At 40.9% G+C, this 25,254-nt stretch overlaps 1 protein-coding gene across 9 annotated transcripts in view; it reads left to right on the top strand.

The window, feature by feature from the left end:
- sema6a (sema domain, transmembrane domain (TM), and cytoplasmic domain, (semaphorin) 6A) overlaps positions 1–20,634 on the top strand; it is a 102,087-nt gene extending 81,453 nt beyond the window's left edge. For 5 of the 9 annotated variants that reach the window (XM_078396303.1, XM_078396304.1, XM_078396308.1 and 2 more), the window contains exons 17-20: positions 2,235–2,255; positions 2,449–2,499; positions 5,289–5,450; positions 16,834–20,634. In XM_078396303.1, the coding sequence (XP_078252429.1) occupies positions 2,235–2,255; positions 2,449–2,499; positions 5,289–5,450; positions 16,834–18,005 (1,406 nt within the window). In that variant the 3' untranslated portion in view covers positions 18,006–20,634. The remainder of the gene's footprint in view (positions 1–2,234; positions 2,256–2,448; positions 2,500–5,288; positions 5,451–16,833) is intronic. The other 4 variants (XM_078396309.1, XM_078396310.1, XM_078396311.1 and 1 more) reach the window with 4 other exon arrangements.
- Positions 20,635–25,254: the final 4,620 nt, after the last annotated feature.

A 25,254-nucleotide genomic window follows, 5' to 3' on the forward strand; every position in this document is an offset into this window, starting at 1 on the left:
GGGTCAAAGCCATGCCTTTTGCAATACGATTGATGTGCAATATTATGAAAGCCTAATGGCCGGATAAGAAAAAAGACATTTCCCTGGCGTTTTTGCACATATGCTGGCATCATTGTGCATAACACTCATTTCTGATTTATAGGAAACACTGATGCAGATCTCAGCACCCAAGCTCACAGAGCTATTTATTGCATGTTGTTTATGCTCGTATTATAATCTGGTGTTGCAGTTTCACTAGATTGGCACCTCAACATCCGTAGGTATGTTGGTGTGCTGTTTGGCAGCTCTACTGATCCTGCTATAGAGCAGGATGTGGTTCAATCAGACCACTCTTTAGCATGGAAGGTTTCCTGACCCAACATGATTCTGTTTAGTTCTTCCCATAACCAACTTCACCCACTTAAGTTTTCCTTCCCCCTGCCCCGTGATTCTCCCTTTATATTCCTGGTCATCCCCTCCCATCTTCTTCTCTCAGCTCCATGGCAACTGCCTCATTTCCCAGCAGGCAGGCAGCCTGCTATCATCTGTTAATGCAGAAGTCAGTTGTGAAATGCAATTTCTAGTCTGCAATCATTGCAAATCTAACATAGACAAACCTGGTTTTGGCATTTGACTGATTTACCCCCAGGTTAATAACCCATTATCCACAGTTTATTAAACATGGTTCAGCAAGGAATCCAGAAAGGTGTGTGGGGATTAGCATCGAGCATTCTTAAAATTGACAAGGTGCCAACTCATTGAAACTGCAATGTTGGATTATTTGTATGCTGAACTGCAATGGCAGCTTGCGATATACATCCTCACACGCAACAAATCCAATTGAACCTCTGCAGTCCTTCCATATCTAGACATGAATGGTGGTGGGCACTGGGAGGAGGAGGTTGTAAGAATATCCCCATTCGCAATGATGTTAGGGCCCAGCATGTAACTGTTCAAGAAAAGGCTTAATGCATGACAATGATGTTCACTGAGTAGTACCCACTGGCTGATCCATCTCGGCTGTCTCCTGAGATCCTCAGAAGCCAGTCTCCTGCCAATTCAATTTGCTCCATGAGGTGTCAACAAACGGCTGAGTGCACTGCAAACACAACAGGATCAGACAATATCCAGCTGTAGTAAAGAGGATTTCTGCACCTCCGGCCAAGCTGTTCCAGTACAGTTATACCATAAGTGTCTAACACACAGTGTGGAAAATTGCCCAATTATGTCCTATTCCCCAAATGTAGGATAAATCCAATCCAGCTAATTAATACACAACTAGTCTAAAGATCGACACAAAGAGCTGGAGTAACTCAGCATCTCTGGAGAAAAAGGATGGGTGACGTTTCGGGTCGGGACCCTTCTTCAGAAGAAGGGTCTTCAGTTCCTCAGAAGAAGAAAAGCTTTAAAAATAATCTCAAGTGCAAAACTGAATACTGCGGCAAAAAAAAATGCAGAGTAAATATTAGGACTGTTTTAAGGAGACTGTTGGGGGTATATTCAGTACAATAATTTTTCTTTCCCAAGCTACTTATTCAGAAAAAAATATTAAAAATCTTATATCATATCAAATGGGATACAATTTTTTTCACCTTTTTTTAGATACCTAGATACAGGCAAATAAAACGTTTTCTTTAACTCATGGTTATGTAGATAAAAGATGGACGATTTCAATAATGGAATGAGAAATAGTTAACAAAACCTTGGCTTTCAAAGAAAATCCAGTTCTCTCAAATGAAATGAAATGTATTGCGTTGATCTGTTTTTTTTAAAAAAGCATGTTAAAAAAAAAGCAAAGAAGACTTCACAAACAATGCACCCATGACAATAGACTGCATTCCTTTCACCATTTCTGGTTACTTTTGAAAAATCTCTTGTAACACAATACTATTTAAAAATGGATATTAAAACAAACTTTCAGATTATTTGGAGACACGATAAACTGCAGATACTGGTTTACAAAAATAGACACAAAGTGCTGGAGTACCTCCACAGATCAGGCAACATCTCGGGAGGACATGGACAAGTGTGAAGGGTCCCGATTCGAAACATCGCCTAGAGTGTATCCTTCGGTGATGCTGCCTGACCTGCTGAATTACTCCAGCACTTTGTGTCATTTTTCTTTTGAAATTATTTCATAGTTTTTTAGTTGCAAAAGGATCCGTAGGAACTTTTTAGCAACTATGATGCAAACATGATGTAATCCATTGTGTGCAAATTAAATTTTTAACACCCTTTTCCTTTTTCTTTTGCAGACTCCTTTGTGGCTCTGAATGGTAAGTCCATCTGATTATACTGCTTGATCATTGATTGTGAGAACATTGGATGAATAATGCATCTGTCCCAACTCCTAACTTCATTGTAATCGCTGGTACTCACTTTCGAGATTTATATTACAGTTTTTTTCTGTATTTCTTTTCCTTCTTTTGAAGCATTTTGTTTTCTTTTCCATCATTGTTTTCTTCTTAGACTTATCAACCACTCCACAAGGTCATGAAATGTCTCGTGATACAATACATGGTCAGTGTTTCTTTTTTAACCCCGTTTTATTGACTTTAGTAAACATTTATTTTAACCGTAAATCTATCCTCCAACTGAAGTAGATTATTTAGCTGTTCTTTCTTTAGTTTCCCCATCTTTTATTATTCAACTTTCTAATTAATTTTCTGTAGATTTTAGCATTGCTACAAGACCCAAAGCCTTGCTGATTAGAGTAATAGTGATACCTAATCACAGTGGCTATCCTTGACTGACTATAAACAACATTATTTTGTCTAAAACTGCACTCATCCATAGACTTGCTACTAACATGACATCTTTATAATGCTGGACCCTTTTTACTCTATTCACAAATTATGGAAAAGATTTAAGCCTCAAATGTTGATCTCTGAATGTGTAATCCTGCCATACCTTCTAGCAATGGTCTTGCCTATGGATTGTTCTAGAAATCAGCAGATGATAAAGAACAAGAGTTCTGTTTTTCCATGCATTGTGAAACATTCATGGATCACGCTTCAGCTTTCCTCTTGGAGTACAAAATGCTGGACTAACTCAGCTGGTCGGGCAGCATCTTTACCTTCTGTGTCTTCATTATCCCTCCATTGTTCAGTGATTTTCATCCTTATAGCCAGCTGTTTCTCCTAGAAAACAGATTCTTCTATGAATCCAGCTCTAGGTCCCATTATTCATGTGTGAGAAATGAGCAGATAGCAAGCCAATCATTCACCCAGTGTTTTCCTATGTCCATATGTTCTACCTCCCTAGGAAGGTTGCTAAGTACTTGGAAGAAGCAAGAATCCTGCCCCTATTTCTATCCCTCTTCTGTCATCACTAGCCCAAGCTTTGCTCATATAGGTGCCTGCCTAAATGTCTCTTAAAAGTAATGATTATATCTACCAACACCTCTTCCAACAGTGAGTTTCAGACATCAACAATTTCTGTGTATAAAAGAAAACATCTATTCAAATCCTCTTTAAAATTCTTTCTTCCCGCTTTAAACCATTCCCCTCCCTGGCCACGGGGGAAAGATTCTGACTATTTACCCTATCTATGCCTCCTATAATTTCACATATATCCACCAGGAGAAGACAGATAAATGGGGTTGTGAGGAATTTCATTCAGAAAGATCAGCCATGATTGAATGGCGGAGCAGACTCGATGGGCCAATTGGCCTAATTCTGCTCCTGTGTCTTATGAACTCCTGAGAAAACAAACCAGCCTTTTTATTCTCTCCCCATTATTTAGGTCTTCCAATTTAGGCAACGTCTTGGGGGAATGTAGAAATAAAGAACTGCAGATGCTGGTTAATACACAAAAGGACACAAAGTGCTGGAGTAACTCAGCAGGTCAGGCAACATCTCCAGAGAACATGGACAAGTATTGTTTTGGGTTGGAACCCATCTGCAGTCTGAAGAAGGGTTTAGACCTGAAACATTACCTATCCATGTTCTCCAGAGATGCTCCAGCATTTTGGGTCGGAACCCTTCTTCACACCTGTCCATGTTCTCCAGATATGACGCCTGACCTACTGAGTTACTCCAGTAATTTGTGTCCAAACATCTTGGGGGATCTCCTCAGCATGCTCTTCAGCACTACCACATCTATCCTAAAGTGTGGCAACCAGAACTGCACACAATACTCCAAGCGCAGTTTAACCAGTGTAAAGTTGCAACATAACACCCCAACCTTTATATTCTATAACCTGATCCACGAGGACAAGCGTGCCATATGCCTTTTTAACCAACCCTTCTACCAGTGTTGCCACTTTCAGAAAATTGTGGATTTGAACCCCTAAATCCCTCTGTACATCGACCTTCCTTGGCATCCTATCATTTATAAAATATGTCCTGCCCCTATTTGACTTCCCACAATATTATATATATTGTGTACAGGTTTATATGAAAGCAGATTTCAGGACTTAACTCGCCATTTTGTTGGTATCTTAAACTTTCTGAACAAACTATTTTGTGGATTATGATTAGAGAAAGAAGATGGTGACGAGTCGACAACAAAAATACATTTCTCAAGCTAAACATTCTGGAAAAGGAAGCTATTAGCCAACATTGTTAAAAAGCAATGTAGCTGTAATTGTTCCCTTGGCTTCAAGTCATATCTTTTTGCAGTAAACTCAAGTGAAAGTATTCTATTTTGCAATAATTCATTTCTAATAATTATAAATTATTTTTAATCAGAGTATAATGCATACTCAATAATTCATCTCCCTGTGGACAGTTTTTTTTCTCCAGAAACAAGGCATTAACAGTATAAGATGCTCACCCTCACTCCCCCCAACATATTTCCCTTGTAACATAAACACCCCCTTTGGTTGCACTGATAATGCCTCATGTTAAACAAAATTTCCTCTCAAGGTTGATGGTGAATAATGAAATGCTCCTGTCAGCACAATCTTTCAGCCTTTGGCACCAAGCAAAAATAAATCCTTTCTAATGATTAGGTCCAGCAGACCAAAGGACAATCCTGTGGCAAAATCATAGTTAACAATCCTTAAAGTAACTGCCTCCATCTCTCAACAAGGACTCTTATCACCATCACAGTTATTCAGAGCTTCTGTCACACAGATGCAGTGTGCCAAAGGCTGGCGTGAATTGTCATTGTTGCTACTTACTTCATTGCAGATTTAATGCGAAAGAGGAAAGTAACATTTCAGTTAATTTAACGTAAAATGATTTTTTTTTAAAAACAATTTACTTAAACTGGAGCAGATGTTTCTTTTTTTTCTCCTGACTTAACAAGAAGCTCAGACTCTAAGTAAAACAGAATGACCTTGACTGTGTTTACAATGATGACAGGCTACTTCAGTTCTGCCTTTTCCACTACCACCCCTCCTACAGCAATTAAGGAGGGTTATGATGCCCAGGGGCGGATGCTGGATCAGAAGAATGTTATTGCGTCCTCTGAAATCATTGACCCAAACGTGATTAACCCTCCACACATTCACCATGATACCAACGGTAAGGCCTTGGAAACACATCTTTCCTGTGGTGGGGGTAAATGGCAGGGTCGCTGCTTCCAGATGGATAAAATCAATTGGCATCTTATACAAATACGTAAAGAATTTAACTGGTTCTTGGTGTCACTCCCAAAATATATATCTAAGCAAATCAAGCATAAAGAGAGCTCTCATCCTTAACTGATCTGGTTGTGTACATCACGTCAGACTCACAGAGATGTCTTTGATTTTTAATTGCCCTCTGAAGTGGCCTCAAAATCCATTCAATTCAGGGGTAACTTAGAGTTGGTAATAAATGTTGGCCTTCCCAGCAGTGCCTCACCTCATAAATGAATCAAATATTTAGTGATAATAACATTTTAAAAAGGAAATGGAATCTCCTAATTTCCCCATTCCTTCAAAAATATCCAGTTTTGGAGCTGAATTTCGGTGACTTGATTCAAGACTGTTAGACATGCACAGATTGGATTGCTATGCACTTTTAATTTCCAATTCTGCTTTGTGCTCCACTCCTCCACAAGGGCGAGCAACCTATGAAATAGTAAATAGAGAAGCTGATATCAACTTGTGGTCGATCACCACTTGATTATGACCAATGTTGAAGAACCATAGAATTGTTATTACAGACAGAGGCTACGTGGCACTTCAATTCTTTGCTAGATCGGGATAGTTAGTCCCGTTCCCCACAGCTCAACAAATTATTTTTTTAATCAAGTACCTATTCAATTCTCTTTTAATGGCACTGTTAACATCACCTCAGCAGGTAGCGTCCAAAATGTATAAAAAGGGTATTCCATACATTCCCATGTATCTTTTTTCAATCACTTTAAAGCCACATCCTTTGTGCTCCATCCACCCCCATCCACCCCCCTCCCACCCCCACCCCCCAATCTTCACTGCATCCTCTCTGGCAGATTCCTTCATAAAATGAGGCATCAACTAAGTGTACTTCAGCCATTTTATTTAAAATAGCACAAGTTTTACGTTAGGACTATTTATCTAACATTGCCTAGCAGTACTCTCCGAGACATATTGAAGCTGGATATATGCCAGTAATAAGTTAATCAGGATTAATCAGAATGTTTTAATTCTTCAAAAAACATAAAAGTGATAAGACAACATTATCAAATCATAATTAAGTGAAAATGTTTTCCTTTGGGTCAGACCTGAACTGTAGGTTGAAAAAGTATCTTTACAGTAGGCATTATTTTAAGGCACCCATTAATCATCGTAGAACCTGTACAATATCAAAGGAAAGCTTAAAAGCTATAAATAATTGCTTGTTTGCAAGGCTAGACCAGCATCTGCCTGCTTTGGTGAGTTGCTGTGGAGACTGGCTAAAAAAAGTAACCCTGATGCACAGCAAGAAAGATAAACACAAGAGGAAGTAGGTATTGATTGAGAAAAGGAAAATAAAGATTTTTTCCCCTCGCTGACTGGGAATTCATGGTCCATACTGAGTAACTTCTTTCATTCGTATGTCAACTACAACAATCAAAAGTGGCAATTGGTGCTTCAGAGTACCGTAGTTGACGCTTTGCTGCAAATGTTGCCAGTTCTGTAGAACTACCCAGGGTGGGACGATGAGGACGTAAAGCAGGTCCCACCCCACCGAGTAACTGATCTTACTTGGAGCAAATTTGGAACATTTTAATCAATTTCTCTTCAGCTGGACTAAAGGGAGCAAAAATCAACCAGAGATTTCACTTGCAATTAAAATCCAGTCCTCGATAGCCATAACATTTACTCCCATGCAAAATAAAGGAGCCAGTGGGTTCTGCTCTGCCTCTGCAATTCATACCATTTCAGTCAATTTATGAGCTGCCCGTAAAGCACTCCCACTGCTGAGAATGAATTTCTTGGCTTCTGCAGACCAGCCACAGGGTCTACCGTAGCAAGGATACCTTCAGGAACTGGAGCGGGGGTGAGTGTGTGGAAATCAAGGGAAACAATGTCAAAATATGACCTCATTATGAATAAAAACAAAATTGACCCACAGACACATTTTGCTAACAACTGGCCCTATTCCAAATAGGTTTCGTCTTTAACCTTTTGCCTTCATCGTTTTTAACTCTCTTTGTGCTCGTATTTGATTATGACCGAGAATGGCAGTGACCCAAGAGGATTATTAACACCAAACAAGGTCGTTTTAATTTTTGATGCTCTGTGGGATATCATGATGATGAGCAGTGACAGTGCTGGAAGCAGTTTACCCCCTTTTGAAGAACAATGGTAGCAGAGGTGATTGCATGTGTCTGACATTTTGGTGTGTGGGAGTGCTTTTAATACACTAAATTATCTATAAAGCTTGGTGTCAATTGCATTTGATGGTTTAATTGGAAAGCGGATTTTTTGTTTTGTTTATTTCGACTGTTAATGTGGTATGATTTTTTTTCTGTTGCCATTTAAGGATTGCGTTGTTTAATTTGCACAATGCCGCATGGAGTTCAATCTTGGAACCTTATACTTCTCATTTGCTAATTTGCCTCCCCTCACTATCTTTGAGAAAATGCACGTGCAATGTGAATGTACCCCTCGCAATGTCTGCACAGCTGCTTTTTTTTAGCAAACTTCTGCTCAATTTAACCTATTTCTTTCTGTGTCGCACACTGGCTCCTTGGAGATGTTGCACCCACATGACTAGTCTCCTTTGGCCTTTGATTTCTTCAAAGAAAATACTTACAAGCTGCAGGATTTATGAAATGATCAGAAAGGACAGTTTATGTGGGTGAGACATTATATGTGTGCAGCAGCTTCTGATATCAAATACTCTGAAACGTTTCAAAAAGGCTACAAAAACAGCCTTTGCTTTCATTTCTTCAAACATTGGCTGGAAACTGTTATTTCTATAAATTACTTTTACGAAAATCTTTCAGAGTATGCTTCTTTCTGCTGCAATTTCTGTGTGGTGAACTAATGGTGTGAACCCCTTAGCAAAAAATGAATTTAACCCTCCAGTCTAACCTTCCCTTCTGCTGCCATTGTATTGAAGACCACCCTCCCACTGAACATTTCATCCCCTTGTATGAAATGTTGTAAGGCCTTACTGTATGTTGTATGATTCATTACTAACCACAGAAATAGGTGAAACAGTTGATGGAACATAAACCCCCATTTCATTATTCCCTCCTTTAGGATTTGACCCTTCTTTTTTTCTATGTTGTGATTTATGTCTGCATGTCCTTGTAACCCTTGTTTAGTAGTTTTTTGATATCTCTCAATTGCCTAAGTCAAGGATAGCCCCTCTCTTTTCCTACTTATCTCAGTTTCCAGATGTCTGGAGCCTCTGCAGTCTCTGCCAAGTTGATACAAATATTATAGTTCACACTGGTAATGGCTGAGAATTGCTGGTTTACAAGATAAACTCCAGAGAATTTCTTTCACACTTGCAATTTTTTATCTGTGTGCCCTTCATAATCATGAAGTATTGGACAAGTATGTCTCTAGATAAAGTTGCCAACTGCAATCTATCACAGTAGTTTAACTTAAATTCTGTTTATCCAGGACTGCATTGCTAAGCCATCTGTACTTTACTGCTTAAGCATATATGAGAAATTGTGCTTTGTGCCTCAGGCTTTTCACCATCTTCTCCCTGATCTTAATATCTCTTCACTAATTAAGAGGTTGGTGAAAAAGAGTTGAACTCTAGATCGAGATTACATCGTGTTTGACCTAAAAAATAAGGGCAATGCTCTTTCAATTAGATTCCTTCCTGTTGCAACTTGACGGAAATGTCCATTTTTGCAGGGCAGGTTGCTGAAATGTATTTGTCCTTTTCAATGTTACAATCTGTAAATTAAGAAGTCTTTCTAGTCAATTTAGACTTTATCCCCTTTTTCAACTGTTATATTTAATGCACTTCTGGTCACTGGAATTACATGCTGTTAAAACAGATGCTCAATCATTTTGTGTACAATTTAAGGTGACAAATATTAGTCAAAGCTGTCAGCTTCCATTGATCTGAAGTGCTGCGTTATTGTTTTATATTCTGGGATTATTCATTATGATTATTACAGGTTGTCACCTGGACAATGCTTCCTGACTAAGTGTGTTTATGATTTGTGATTCATATGCAATTTTGGTGAACATCATGGAGGCAGCATTGCTTTTCAACTTCGATTTATTTTATTTGAAATATGAAGTGAATGGAAACTATGTGAATTGCCACTAAGCCTCTATTAACTGTTAACAGAATATATCCTGACTTCCTGCCTCCTCAAGAATTAACTTATTCCATCAGGTATCCTTTCCTGGACTGTTGTTTCAGATGTTGTGACTTAATGCCTGACAAACAGCCTCTGTTCAGTGACTAGTCCCATGAATGGAGCAGGGCCAAATATCTTCAAATCTCTTTGATCTTCCCTCTAGTCATCCCCCCCACAATTTGCCATATAATCGACTGGAGATCTCGGTTTACGGTCAAAGAAAATTAGCAAGGATTAATAATAGTTCATCAGACTGGGAAGTATTGATTAATTATTTGCGCAAATTGGAATTTAGCTGTTAGCACGGGATAAAGGAACATATTAGTTATAAATAAGGACAGATTGCCGAGTCCATGGCCTTATGCATGCGTGTTGGGTGAGGTGACTTTAGGGTTGCAGTCAGCCACATTCAATATTTCTGGGTAGAATCAGCTGTCTTACGGTAAGTTGTTGACTTTTTGGTGACTAGGTGCTGGCTGAAACAACCAAACCTTTGTCATGTAACTACTGTTGTGATGCTCAAAACTGGACACAAAATTTGCATGCAGCATACTTCCAGAAAACAGCAAGCTGAAAACAACTAGATTGTCTGTTTCACTGTCATAGAATCATAGAGTCATCCAGCGCAGAAACAGGCCCTTTGGCCCAGCTCATCATCAGGCATGTTGATGGGAGATAAGAACCTTCAAATGATTTACTGGTATTTCAATGGAAACGTGTTCACTGGTTTACATTTAATGGTAATTCCATTTTGTAACCATCAGCATTCATTTTAATGTAACTTAAATTGCAAAATATACTTTTTCTGAAATTCTAATTCTGCTGTTACCTGAAGGATGTCCTCTCCAACCAATATCATTATTGTAACATCCTCATGATTTGTTTACTCAGCAGCTGGGTTCAGCAAATTGAAACCCTGAAACCAAATCTTTACTGCAAGAAACATGTTGCTGTTCACATAAAATATCTGACTGATAAATTGCACAAATGACCTGAACAGAAATTAGTGCATAATATTAAAGTATTTTCCGTGAAAAGAAATTGACAACATTTTGAATAGGGAATACCAGGGAAGGATCTGCAGTGGATGCCGCTTGTTAAATTCCAACCTGACAAACTCTACAGCTCAAGTGTACTGTTTCCTACTTGAGCTGCAGCTTTTTCTCCTATTTAGTTTCAACTCTGCAGCTTATCTGGTCAACCTCCTTCTCTTCTCATGTTAGGAATGCAAAGCCAATTTCAGCCTTCAATGAAACTGACTGCACAGGACTCATCTTTATGTTGACCATGGAATGTAGAACAAAACAGTGTAGGAAGGAACTGCAGATCCTGGTTTAAACTGAACACAAAAAGCTGTCGTAACTCAGCGGGACAGGCAGCATCTCTGGACAATAGACAATAGACAATAGGTGCAGGAGGAGGCCATTTGGCCCTTCGAGCCAGCACCGCCATTCAATGTGAAAATGGCTGATCATTCTCAATCAGTACCCCGTTCCTGCCTTCTCCCCATACCCCCCTGACTCCGCTATCCTTAAGAGCTCTATCCAGCTCTCTCTTGAATGCATTCAGAGAATTGGCCTCCACTGCCTTCTGAGGCAGAGAATTCCACAGATTCACAACTCTCTGACTGAAAAAGGTTTTCCTCATCTCCGTTCTAAATGGCCTACCCCTTATTCTTAAACTGTGGCCCCTTGTTCTGGACTCCCCCAACATTGGGAACATGTTTCCTGCCTCTAACGTGTCCAACCCCTTAATAATCTTATACGTTTCGATAAGATCTCCTCTCATCCTTCTAAATTCCAGTGTATACAAGCCTGGAGAGAAGGAATGGGTGACATTTCGGTTCGAGTCCCTTCTTCAGACTCAGTCTGAAGATGGGTCTCGACCCGAAACATCACCCATTCATTCTCAGCAGAGATGCTGCCTGTTCCGCTGTGTTACTCCAGCTTTTTGTGTCTATAGAACAGTACAGCACAGGACCAGGCCCTTCGGCCTACAATGTACGTGTCATGGGTATGCCATGAACATGATGCCAAGTTAAACTAATCGCCTTGGCCTACATGTGATCCATATCTCTCCATTCCCTGCAAATCCATGTGCCTATCTAAAAGCCTTTTAAATGACACTCTTGTGTCTGCCACCATTCCTGGCAGCTGGTTCCATGCACCCACCATTCTCTCTACAAACCAACCTTCCCTGCACATCACCTTAAAACTAGACCGACCAGTCTTTGACATTTCCACCCTGGAAAAAAGATTCTAATGTCTACCCTATCTACGCCTCTAAGAATTTTACATCCATCCATCAGGTCATTCGTCAGCTTCATGTGCTCCAGGAAAAATAAGCTTTCCCCATAACTAAAATCCTCCAATCCAGACAACATCTTGGTCGATCTCCGCTGCATGCTCTTCAACATAACCACATCCATCCTATAATGTGGCCACCAAAACTGCACACAATACTCCAAGTGCAGTTTAACCATTGTTTTGTAAAGTTGCAACATAACACCGCAACCTTCATGCTCTCTGCCTTGAGCTCTGGACAAGCAAGCTGCATGCCTTCTTGACTACCCAATTGGTACTTTCAGTGAACAATGGATTTGAACCCCTAAGTCCCTCTGTTCATTGACATCCCTTGTACCCTATCATTTACAGAATATATCGTATTCCTATTTGACTTCCCACAAAGTTCTATATATTCTGTATAAGTATATATGTAAATGCAAAACAATTGATTTAATTACCAGTAGAAACAAAGAACTGCAGATGCTGGTTAATTTTCAAGGGGGCACAAAGTGCTGGGGTAACTCAGCAGGTCAGGCAGCATCTCTGGAGAACATGGATAGGTGACGTTTCCGGTCGAGACCCCTCTTCAGACTGATTGTAGGGGGGACATTATGTGGCGCTATTGACACATGGACAAATTTCAAAGCTTATATCCCTTAGTTCTTGCCCTTCCAGCCTGAGTGAACAGCCTGTGATCATCTACTGTAACAATTTATAAAGGGTTTCAATGACATTGCCTGTCCATCTCCTGAACTCCACTGAATATAAGCTAATGCTACTCAATCTCTGTTTGAGCACAGCCCTTCATTACAGGAATCAATCTACTTAATCTCAATAGTCAATAGTCGTTTATTTGTCACATACACATAAATGTGTAGTGAAATGAAACATTACCCGCAGTTGAACAATAAGACCAATAAGAATAATCAATAAAAATGCAATAACACATACAATCACAAACTAACACCAAACAAAAAGAAACATCCATCACAGTGAGTCTCCTCCAGTCCCTCCTCACTGTGATGGAAGGCCACAATGTCTTTTCTCTTCCCCTGCCGTCTTGACCCGCGGTCAGACTGTTGGAGTTGCCACGTCGGGGCGGTCGGGACTCCCGACATTGGAGCGCCGTGCCGGACGGTGAAAGGTCCACGGCGGGCCGACCCAAGCCCCGCGATTCGGGACGGGCGAACACGCTGTCGCTGCCGCTGCCGGAGGTCCCGATGTCGGCCCCCATTCAATCTACAGCGCATTATATCTAAAACAGGTGTAATTAGCTAACAGGACCAAGATTCAAATGATTTTCTAGCCATGGTCTTGCCAAGAAAATGAAAATGAAAAATAAAACTGCAAATACTGAAATTCGAAAATAGGAAATGGTGGAATACTCAGCAGGTTGGGCTACATCTGTGGCAAAGGAAAGTATTTCATTTTGGTCCTACCATTTTTTTAATTTCTGAAAATTATTTTTTGTTCAGAATAAAATTGTATACAAAGAAATAACTACAAAATCTCTTCAGACATTTTCAGCATCTATACATTCATTAGTGTCACGCTTAGTAGTTTTCGCACCTATCTTTAGACAAAATACCCTTGCCACCCATGTGGCCCACTGGGATAGACAATAGACAATAGGTGCAGGAGTAGGCCATTCAGCCCTTCGAGCCAGCACCCCCATTCAATGCGATCATGGCTGATCACTCTCAATCAGTACCCCGTTCCTGCCTTCTCCCCATACCCCCTCACTCCGCTATCCTTAAGAGCTCTATCCAGCTCTCTCTTGAAAGCATCCAACGAACTGGCCTCCACTGCCTTCTGAGGCAGAGAATTCCACACCTTCACCACTCTCTGACTGAAAAAGTTCTTCTTCATCTCCGTTCTAAATATCTAATATCTAAAAGGATATCCCTCCTCTTGCTTGAGGGGAGCCCCCACTGTACTCTGCCCCTCAATGTCCAGCAACGGAAGCACCCTAGACTGTGATTCTCCCCCACGTGCCTTGGCTGCACCAAGCTTCAGCGAGTCCTTGAGCACCTTCTACTGCAGTCTGGAATGGGCTAGTCAGCAACATTCTCTTACAGATTTCTCGCTGTGCTGGGAGGCCAACGTGTTTCGGACACACCAAAGAATGTCTTTCACTGAGTTGATGATCTTTGAATGCCCTGTGCAATTGCAGCTAAATTTCTTTACTCTTATACCCCGAACTCTTTGCAATAAGAGCCAACATACCCATATGTTCCACATCAGATACATGGGGAATGCCCGAGTACAAATAGCTGACTTTGTGTAACTCTAGTACGATTTCCTGATTTTCAGTTTTAGTCATTATTGAACTTGCATTGCATTGAGAAGAATCTTATGATTTTTTAGTGAATTAATGTCTGGCCTGCTATTTATGGGAGGTCTCAATTTACATAAATTTGAATTTCTATGCTTGAAATTCTATGTGCGCCAGGATAGGCATTTGACATTGTAACTGTCTGTAGTGCTCACATATTGACTTCATGTAAGGGCGGCACAGTGATGCAGCAGTAGAGTTGCTGCCTTATAGTGCCAGAGACCCAGGATCAAGCATGATCATATTGAATGGCGGTGCTGGCTCAAAGGGCCACTCTTGCACCTATTTTCGATGGTTCTAAGCCTGACCACTGGTACTGTCTGTATGGAGTTTGTACGTTCTCCCCATGGACCACATGGGTTTTCTCCAGGTGCTCCGGTTTCCTCCCACATTCCAAAGACATGCAAGTTTGTAGGTTAATTGGCTTTGTTTGTAGTGTGTGCTAGTGTAGCAGGGATCGCTGGTCCGCACGGACTCAGTGGGCCAAAGGGCCTGTTTCCGTGTGGTATCTCTGAACTAAAGTAAACTAATGCATTTCAGATTTGTACAAACCCTGTACACCTTTCACAAGTTTCCTACCAGTTAAAACAAATGCTCTTACTGTTTTTCATACTAGACTGAATAACCCAATTGTATAAATTACACTCCCATCTTTGTGTTTTTTGGCCATTCGCTTAGACTGGAATCAGGCAGATATGGGATCAGAACTACCAATTACTGAGAAAAAAAATCTGCTCCATGTACGTGTGAAATTGAAATATTATAAATGGAGTCAGTCGCTCCATTAAAAAAGTAGCAAGTCATTATTGAAGAGGTTTTTCCCTTCCACAACTGAAAGGATAACTGAATAAATTGTAGATCCAGAAATACAAGCACTTTACCTCAATGTCCAATCTTTAGTAGCAAAACACTTGTTGTATCTACCACATATACATCCTGCAGCAGTTAGTACGCAGAACGTGGAAGTAGCAAGAAGAGTTCTTTTTTTAATTTCTGGGGAGTTGGAGGGCCAAAGAAAGGAAAACTTACTCCAGGCTTTGATGAGATCATATCTGGTCCACGGAATATGGTTTTGTTCTCCTTAATTTAGGAAGGATACACTGACCTGAAAGTCGAGGCAGGAAATGTTTAGAACATAAAGTACAGCACAGGAACAGGCCCTTCAGCTCACAGTGTTTATGCCAAACATGATGCAAAGCTAACTAATTTCTCTGCCTGCATCTGATCCATACACTTCATAACCCTGCAGATCTACGTGCCTATCTAAAAGCTTCTTCAATGCCACCATCGTACCTGCCTCTACCACCACCTCATGTTTCACCCACTGACCATTCTGTGTAAAAAAAACTTGCAGCACACATCTCCTTTAAACTTTGCCACTCTCACCTTAAATCTCTGCCATCTAGAGTTTGATATTTCCATGCTGGGACAAAAGTTCTGACTACTCTTGAACAACTCCTGAGAAAACTGAGATTTGAAATAGATTCAATAGAATGGGATTACATGATTTTGTGTATAGAAGAAGGAGTGGTGATCCCATTAAATATAGGAATATTAATACACAGTGCTGTTGTAACTTGGCACGTCAGGCAGCATTTCTGGAGGCAAGGTCAGACCTGATTCAGGACACTTCTTCAGACTACAGGATCTGAAGAATGGTCCTGACCTTGAACATTACTTATCCATGTCCTTCAGAGATGCTGCCTGACCTGCTGAGTTACTCCAGCACTTTGTGTTTTAATCAGGATTCCAGCATCTGCAGTTCCTTGTGTCTAAAATTAAGAAGAAGCTTGACAGAGTGAATTCTACGAGGTTGTTTCCCTTGTGGAATCAAGAAGTAGGGAAGCATGGTTTCAGGATAAAGTGCTTGGACAATTAGGATTTAGGTTAGGAAGATGTTCATTACTCAGAGGATGGTAAATAGTTGGAAGACTCAATCTCAGAGAGGTGCGGATGCTCAGTCATTAAATATATTCAAGGCTATAGTTGATAGGTATTTGGTTTCCAGAGCAATCAAGGGATGTGGGGATTGGATGTGAAAGTGGAGTCAGGGAAGAAGATTGCTCCCAGTGTCAAAGTCTGAACACATTTGTAATTCATCCTTCCTAGTCCAGGAGCAAAACAAATTATGACATTTCCACACATAGCCCATTTAAGATTTATTAATCATCGCACTCTGAGACCAGAAGCTGGCCTTTCTTGGTCTGTAAGACTGCAATAATCTGACCTTGGCTGGCATTTCACTCATCGGAGCAGCAGAAAATTGGTAAATGTTCGGTTTGAATTTTTAATTATTTTTCTTTATACTTTATTGCATAAAATGGTTTCAAAGGTACTAAAGGTGTATTATTACCTTGCCAGATTTTGATTGACTGAAAAGGATTGTTAGACATTTATCATTTTATTCTTAGTGGTTACCCTTGGAGGTGAAGATAATCTATTTTTGTGGAAATGACAAGAATCACATACATATTAAAGTCAACAATGGCTTTTGTGTTTATAAGAGAATAGAAATAATTTTCCTGTCAACTAAACTCTGTCTACTATCTAATGTTTCAGGAGTAATCCGCGAAAGTTACCTCAAGGGTCATGATCAGCTTGTTCCAGTCACCCTTTTGGCTATTGCAGTTATTCTCGCCTTTGTCATGGGGGCAATTTTCTCAGGAATAATTGTTTACTGCATTTGCGATCACCGCCGCAGAGACATTGATGTGGACCAAAGGAAAGAGAAAGACTTGCCTCGATCCCGCAAGGATTCCATGGCCAGTGTCATGAAGCTCGGCGTCCTGTTTGATGCTCAGACAAAGGATCCAAAGCCAGAAGCTCTGCTCACTCCTCTGATGCACAACGGTAAAATCGTAACACCAAACGGCACAACCAAGATACTGATTAAAGCCGATCAGCACCATTTGGATCTGACAGCCCTGCCCACTCCAGAGTCAACGCCAACCTTGCAGCAAAAGCGAAAGCTGAGCCGTGGCAGCAGCCAGTGGGAGAGGAACCAGAACCTAATCAATGCCTGCACTAAAGACCTGGCCTCCATGGGGCCAGTGATTCCCATGGATCTTCCCCTCCGTGCGTCCCCCAACCACATTCCGAGTGTTGTGGTCCTCCCCACCACGCAGCAGAGCTTCCAGCACGACTATGGCGATCAAGGGCACCGATCGGAAATGGGGCAAATCACTATTGAAGATCAGAACGCCACACTGGAATACAGAAGTATAAAAAGTCCCTGCCATGGATTGGTTGCAAACCATGACCATGTGCCACCTAAAGTTCCTCAGAGAGAAGCCTCACTCGGTTCCGCTAATTCTGGGCTGACTCAGAATGCTCTGAGCAAGCGGCTGGATGTTCCTTCCCCTTCGTATGCAATCGAATACAAGCGAAACTATCCCAGCAATTCATTGCAGAGAAATCCTCAAACATCTGCTTTCAAACGAAACTACAATACTAACTCTTCCAATTCCTCCCACCTCTCCAGAAACCAGAGTTTTAACAGAGGAGAGAATCCTCCCCCTGCACCGCAAAGAGTAGACTCCATGCTGGTTAATGCAGGCCAATCTCAGACGCAGGCTGTGACCGTGTCTAGGAGATCCAGCATCACAGCACCATACAACTCTCTGCCAAGACTGGGGCTCAAACGCACGCCCTCCATAAAACCAGATGTTCCACCAAAACCCACATTTGGTCCCCATTCAGCTTCCATCAAAGCAAATGACACGTGTACATAATCACAGGTGGGAAGTACAAAATGGTGTGGACCCTGCTTTCTGAGTCAGTGCTTTGCAACTGCAACACTAGTTTTGTGTTTTTCTTTTTAAAAGAAGAGCTGTTGTTAAGCTGAGGATACTTATCCCTTCTCCCTGGGAAAAGTGGAATATTTACTTGCGATTGATGCAGCTACTGAACTCAGCAGTTGAAAGGTGGGGTTAGCAGCTGTGGAACTTCCATCTACGGGGATTTCTGATTGATGAACATGAACAGAACAATGGGACAATGAGCCTAAAGCACAAAACTGCGGCAAAAGTGTAATGTCTCCTTGACTCTACAGCAACTGCCCTTTAGGGAGATGAGTTTCAAAAATAAAGCACTGAAGATGTTGACTCAGACTTAACAATAGCTGAAGTTTACTGTTTGCAGATAGTCTCAGATACTGTGAAATGCCTCTCAGTGTTACATTCGCTTGGCTGAAGCAGATATCAGCCATTTTGGCAAGGCTTTGGCCTACATCTCTGCTATTGTCCTTGTAATGATTAATGTGACTATTAACACTAATAGCTCCTGGTATTTATTATTTAAGTGCTATTTCAAATATGACTGACTCCTTCAAATGAATTTATGGATATTCTTTAAAAAAAAATCAGAAAAAAGTCTAAAATGTAATGTTTGTAATTATTTAAGTCAAGTCAATTAACTGGAGACATTCAATGCTTTTTTTTTAAGATAACTGTCCACTAACAATATGGAGGTGGCATACTGAGTGCAATGTTTCTACTCAGCTGCTGGTAGGGTAATCAAAGTGCTTGGGGAGGGGAGAAGCAAAGAAAGGGGCTATTTATTTTATTGTGACAGGTTCATTTCATGGTGAGCTGAAAGGGGGAGTGCATCAATGAAAATGTCCAAGTTTGTTCCCCTGAGGACTCGAACAGGAAAGGAAAGAAACTCAGATAACCATGCACACAGGTGGAGGCGCCATCTATTATTCAGAGGATGTCTACGCATTTAACAGCCCCTGTTGGTTTTGTCAGTAATTCATACTTGCAAAGTAGAAACTGGCACATCGTGTGGCAGCAAAACTTAATTTTGCACGTGTCACAGCAAATGGTAGCAATGCGTGGAGCCTGCTGAAAGACAAGCTGTTACAGTGCATCAACCATCCTTCTGTCATGCTGGTTCTAACTAGGAATACATCTGTGTGGCAAGCCTCTTTTTCCATGTGTAAATTTGTGCCTTACAACATCAATTATGTACAGTTCTAGCTAGTAATGTGCAAATAATTCCCCACTTTTAAAAAAAATCTCTTTCTGCTAAATTTTCCTGCCCATTTGGAATAATTTCTCTCTCACAGAATATCCAAGCTCCGATTGCTTAGTCCTGGAAAAATCTGGACACAGCGCCTTATGAGTCCCATAGTCGTGCCAATCCTCCCCGCCCTCCCAACATGTGACAATTGCAAAACATTTCAAGCTCATCCACATTTCTCTGGGTGTCTTCCCTTTCATCTTTATTTCTGCACTATAATTGAATCAACATATTCCCGCTGGCTAATTCGGAAAGACGGACGTGATTTAATAATGTTTCTACCGGTGACAGACAGGTGGGCAATTGCTATGATCTGATCAATTATCCAGTTGGTCAGTGCCTCTGTTCAAGGCTCCACAAAACCTACATTGTAAATGTTAGTGAATTGGCAAGGCAGTCTTAAAGCAGGCTGGCTCCTGCTGTGGTAACACTGCTTTAATAGGTGAAGCCAGAAGTTATTGTGAAACCTTTTGGTGCAAGTGTTTCTAATTACTACTTTTCTTTTACATTTTTCAGTTTGTCATGCACGTTGAATTGAGTGTTCTTACCTGTTTAATAATTGTCAACATGTCATAGAAATAAGGTTTTTATCAACTGTGCTGGATGAATCTTCCTTTTTATTACTTTTTGTACTTACTTGCTTTTTTAGTTTTCTTCATTTGGACACCTACTTGCAAGTTGGTTAGTGTTTAGCATGGTAGCTGGATAATTCCAGAAGGAACTAGACCAAAATGTGTAACAAGGGCGCATACACATTCAACTCCTGTGCCCTGTATTTGCAGAACTTTATTAAGTTGACTAGCATTGATGCATTCCTTCAAAACAATTTTTAAAAATAAATTGTTAACTTTGTATGTTTCAAGCAAACTTTGTTTGCTGTTTCTCATGCCTTCTTTACGTTCATGCTGTGTGATTGTTCCGAGTGCAATTTTAATATGTTCTTATAATTTCAACGAGAAATTCACCACAGAACATTTTATGCAAAAATAAACCTGATGAGTTCATATTGAGAGGCCAGTATTGTACTCACAACCATTGATTTGATTCAAAGCATAATGCCCTGAAATAAATGAATAATAGTGTGCTGTTTGCTGCCTTTTCTTTCCTGGCAGTGTCCTTGTTGATCCCTCTTCGGCCCTACGTGTGCCTTTTGAAGCTCACCTTTGATATAAACTCTTGGATACAAGAGTCGAACACTGGTTGTGTAAAATGTAAAATAGTGTGATGTTGGCACAATCTCTTTCCCACGGCTCCATCTCCCTAACATCCAGTTCACAACTCAAATGTATGTTGTAAAAAAAACTTTAATTATTACATAATGTAATAAAACAGACTGCTCTGCTGTTGTTTTATTGGTTTGTGTGTCATGATTCTTCCAGAGCCACTTGATTGTTGCATTAGCATCTGATTGATTTCATACTTTGGAATGCATTTAATTTGTCACAACACATCTGTATTCCTATTTACATTGAATTACTGTTTTGGGTGATAGAGCAATGATCCATTCTAACTATTTTTCCTCAACTGAGCACTCTCGTCCGGAAGCCAAGACAAATCTTTTAAAGGGGAACAAAAATATCCTTTAAATGTGGCTTTAAGAAAAACACAGTACTGCACAAAACACTGTAAAATGTTCCAGATCTCACAACTGTTTCTTTACTTTCGTGATTTTTGAGAATAATGACCAATTTATTGGAATTCCACGCTGTGGATTTGCACAGGACATTTCAATAATTCTGCAAGGCTTGAAGTGTGATCAAACATAAGCTAACTAGTAATGGTTAAGCACTTTGAAGGGATGCGTGACAAGCAATGGGAGGGTTTTTGGGGGAGCTTATAACATGGAAAAATAGGGGTGGGGCGTGCGAAAGGGTTATTGGTAGCCAGAACTGGGGATGGGAGCAGAGTCAGGACTGGGTGGAGAGGATCAAGGGTGGGTGGAAGAAGATGGGGGTTGGGGGGGGGGGGGAGGGGAAGGGTGGTGGGGAGAGGAGTTAAGTAGGGGTGTTGTATTTGTACAGATGGTCAGGGTAGGAAACAGATGGGTGCCTGAAGAGCTGCTCAGTTAGAGGGTTGGGAAAATAATCAAGGACAGTTCAGCACATTGGCCACTTACCAACTCACTGGCCAACTTACCAATTTCTACAGGTGCGCATACAGCATTTTATCAGGATGCATCAAACATGGTTTAGGAGCTGCTCCATCCAGGACTGCAAGAAATTGCAGAGAATTGTGCACGCAGTCCAGACCATCACACAAACCAACCTCACTTCCACTACTCCATTTATACCTCACGCTGCCTCAGCAAGGCCAGCAGCATAATCAAGGACGAGTCGCACCCTGGTCACACCCTCTTTCCCCCTCTCCCCCCCTCTCCCATCAGACAAAAGGTATAAAAGTATGAAAATGCACACCACCAGATTCAGGGGACAGTTTCTTCCCAGCTGTTATCAGGCAACTGAACCAACGACAACTAGAGAGGGGTCCTGAACTAGTATATACCTCATTGGAGACCCTCGGACTATCTTTTTACTAGCTTTATCTTGCATTAAACGTTATTCACATTATTCCCTTTACCATGTAGCTGAACTCTGTGGATGGCTCGATTGTAATCATGTATTGTCTTTCCACTGACTGATTAGCATGCAACAAAAGCTTTTCACTATACCTCAGTGCACATGATAATAAACTAAGCTCAAACACAAACATTGACCAGGAGGGATCTGTACATTTGGAACCTGGAACTAAAAAGGAAGCTTCCCATTAAAGACCTTTCAGTATGAATGGCCCACGGCATTTATTGGAAGATAATTTCACACAGCAACATCAGTCATAGAATCAAACAGTATGGAAACAGGCCCTATGGCCCAACTCATCCATGCTGATCAAGTTGCTTCACTGATTTGGTCCATTGGTTGTGCCCAGCCCATTTCCCTCCAAACCTTTCCTGTTCATGCACATGTCCAAGTATCTTTTAATGTCATAATTGTACCCACTGCTACCATTTCCTCTAGTTGCTTATTCTATCTAGGGATCACCCTCTGTGTGAAAAAGTTACCCCTTTCACCAAGGACCTATGCTCTCTAGCTTTGGGCTCAATTCTCGGGGTGAAAAGACTGTTCCACTCATGTTTTTCCGACATATAATAGATGACTTACATGTAGTCAAGATTGCTGTGAGAGTCTACGGGCTTTAAGGGGTGCTTTCAACTCGCCTATCCACATGATGGGGACAGAGAGACCCAAAAAAATAAGGGAGCAGTCGGAGATCGACGATGTGAAAGTGAGAGCATGGTGGGATAATGGAAAGTCGGAGCATAGGTAATGGAGTATTTGAGCTCCATTTGAGTGTAGGAAGCACCAGTACTGTCATTGATATACTGGATAAAAGGAGTGGGGGGAAGGGGGGGGGGTGATTGGGACGTTAGTGAGACTGAAGCAGGAACTGTTCTGCATATTGCACAAAATACATCTGTAGTTTGGGCCGTGGTGCGTTCCCAATGGCTACACCATTGCATCATTGCGTCTTTTCCAGAACGTGGTATTTTGATTTTGTTATCTGGGAGATACGGTACAAGTGTCCAAAGCATTATTTAGGCCAGAGCTATATCCGGGTTTGGTCACAATATCTCAGGAACATTGAACTAGACTTGGTATGAGGAAAGATTGAAAAGACTAGGCTTGTATTCACTGGAGTTTAGAAGGACGAGAGGGGATCTTATAGAAACATATAAAATTATAAAAGGACTGGACAAGCTAGACGCAGGAAAAATGTTCCCAATGTTGGGGAAGTCCAGAACCAGGGCCCGCAGTCTTAGAATGAAGGTTAGGCCATTTAAAACTGAGGTGAGAAGGAACTTTTTCACCCAGAGAGTTGTGAATTTGTGAAATTCTCTGCCACAGAGGGCAATGGAGGCCAGGTCATTGGATGAATTTAAGAGAGAATTAGATAGAGCTCGGGGGGCTAGTGGAATCAAGGGATATGGTGAGACGTTGGGCACAGGTTACTGATTGTGGATGATCAGCCATGATCACAATGAATGACGGTGCTGGCTAGAAGGGCTGAATGCCCTCCTGCACCTATTTTCTATGTATCTAAGTACCATTGTTGTGGACACAGTGAGTGGAGGTGAAGGAGAAGATGTTCAGCAAGATGAATGAATGTGTTGGTGGAGAGAAGTATTAGAGCCTCCGTTCAAGAAATACCTGGAAGTACGTTGGTTACCAATGCACAAACTAATTCTATTTAGTATAAAAACTTTGCACCTCACAATAAAAATTCATAGACCATATAAATCATGGAGTTTTCACTCTCCAAAGGCACCTTGGTCCCTCCACTCTGTATAATTATTTTTTGTATTTTCACTGTCGATTCATGACCTCAGTCCTGGTTTATATAATTTTCCTAACAAGAGTTCCTCCTGACTCCTGGGAAGGAAAAGCCTTTCCTCGTCCACACCTATGATGAACTACACATTGCCCCAAAGGATGGTGAAACATCACAAGGAATGTAAGGTAGAATTAGTAGCATTTTGTTTCATTCATCAATGATCTAGGACAAGCAAAACGACGTGGATGTGCTGATCAGACACCAGAATGATGGTCTTCTGCACCAAGGCCATTGATAGTCAAGGACATGATCATTTTGTGTATCATATTAATGAAGGTTATGTGTGGAAATGGAAAAACAAATATGTAAGTCTTATAAAAAAAGCATTTTAGGTCAATGGGATTTGGATGAAGGAGGGTGATTTGATTTAATTCCTCCAGAATACCAATTCTACTGTCATTGTCTTTCCACAAGCAGCTTCTAAGTCAGGTGAAAAGACCTCCATATCTGATCCAGCTGCCGATCGGCATTCGAGGCAAGGAAACCTGCACTTCAGAAGGAAGAAGCGACCCAACTGAAAGAGCTGGAGGATTAAGAGTTAAGGACAGATTACTAGAGTTTAGGTAAAGATCAGCCACCCTCTTACTGAACTAATCTAAATTACACCCACAGGTTTGCAAGTACGGAGTTGATGTTCTTGGATCTGAGTGGGATCATTACTGGGCAGGTATCTCATGGGCCCAGCAAGACTAAGGAAGGTGCATGAAATGAAATAACTGGCAGGACTGGATGCTCCTAGAACTCAGGGTGCAACAGACCTTTGGGAAGGCAGTCTAGGACAGTCAAACCAAGCACCATTGCCCTCTTGTGAATCAAAGCACAGCAAATCCTCATCTGGTATCTCTCCATCTCCAAATCCACTTCGACAAGTTGTTTATCTTTTGTATTTTAAAGTGTTACAGTGTACACTCAATTTACCATTGATTGGCAAAACTTAAACTGCAAGCACATCAAGGGCGGTGCAGTAGCTAAGCGGTGGAGCTGCTACCTTACAGCACCAGAGGTCCGGGTTCGATCCTGACCTTGGGTGCTGTCTGTACAGAATGTGTACATTCTCCTTGTGACATGTGGGGTTTCTCCAGGTGCTCAGGTCACCTCCCACATTCCAAAGATGTGCAGATTTGTAGGTTAATTTACTTCTGTAAATTGACCCAAGTGTGTAGTATAATGCGCGTGTACAGGGTGACAGCAGGTCGGTGCGGACTCGGTGGGCCGAAGGGACTGTTTCCACGCAGTATCTCTAAAAGTCTAAAGTAAAATCTAAATTATCCCCACGAAAATCTTAATATATACGAAAAGCAGAAAACTGGGTCATCTATATCATAAGTCATTTATTAAATATAAATTTCCATGAAGAAAAATGCAGGAAAAAATTACAAATGTTTAACGTTAAATTATGGTTCAACAGCAATAAACACCAATCCTCTCTCTACAAATAACTTCTTCCAAAAATATTTAATGCCAACAGATAAATCATGATAAACCGTGCTACTATTTACAAAGGTTTTCTGTTAAATATAATCAAATGCCTGACATCTGGTTTGAGGTGAAACTTTGATACTTTAAACT

This window comes from Rhinoraja longicauda, chromosome 3 (assembly GCF_053455715.1).
Source record: "Rhinoraja longicauda isolate Sanriku21f chromosome 3, sRhiLon1.1, whole genome shotgun sequence".
Classification (NCBI taxonomy): Eukaryota; Metazoa; Chordata; class Chondrichthyes; order Rajiformes; family Arhynchobatidae; genus Rhinoraja; species Rhinoraja longicauda.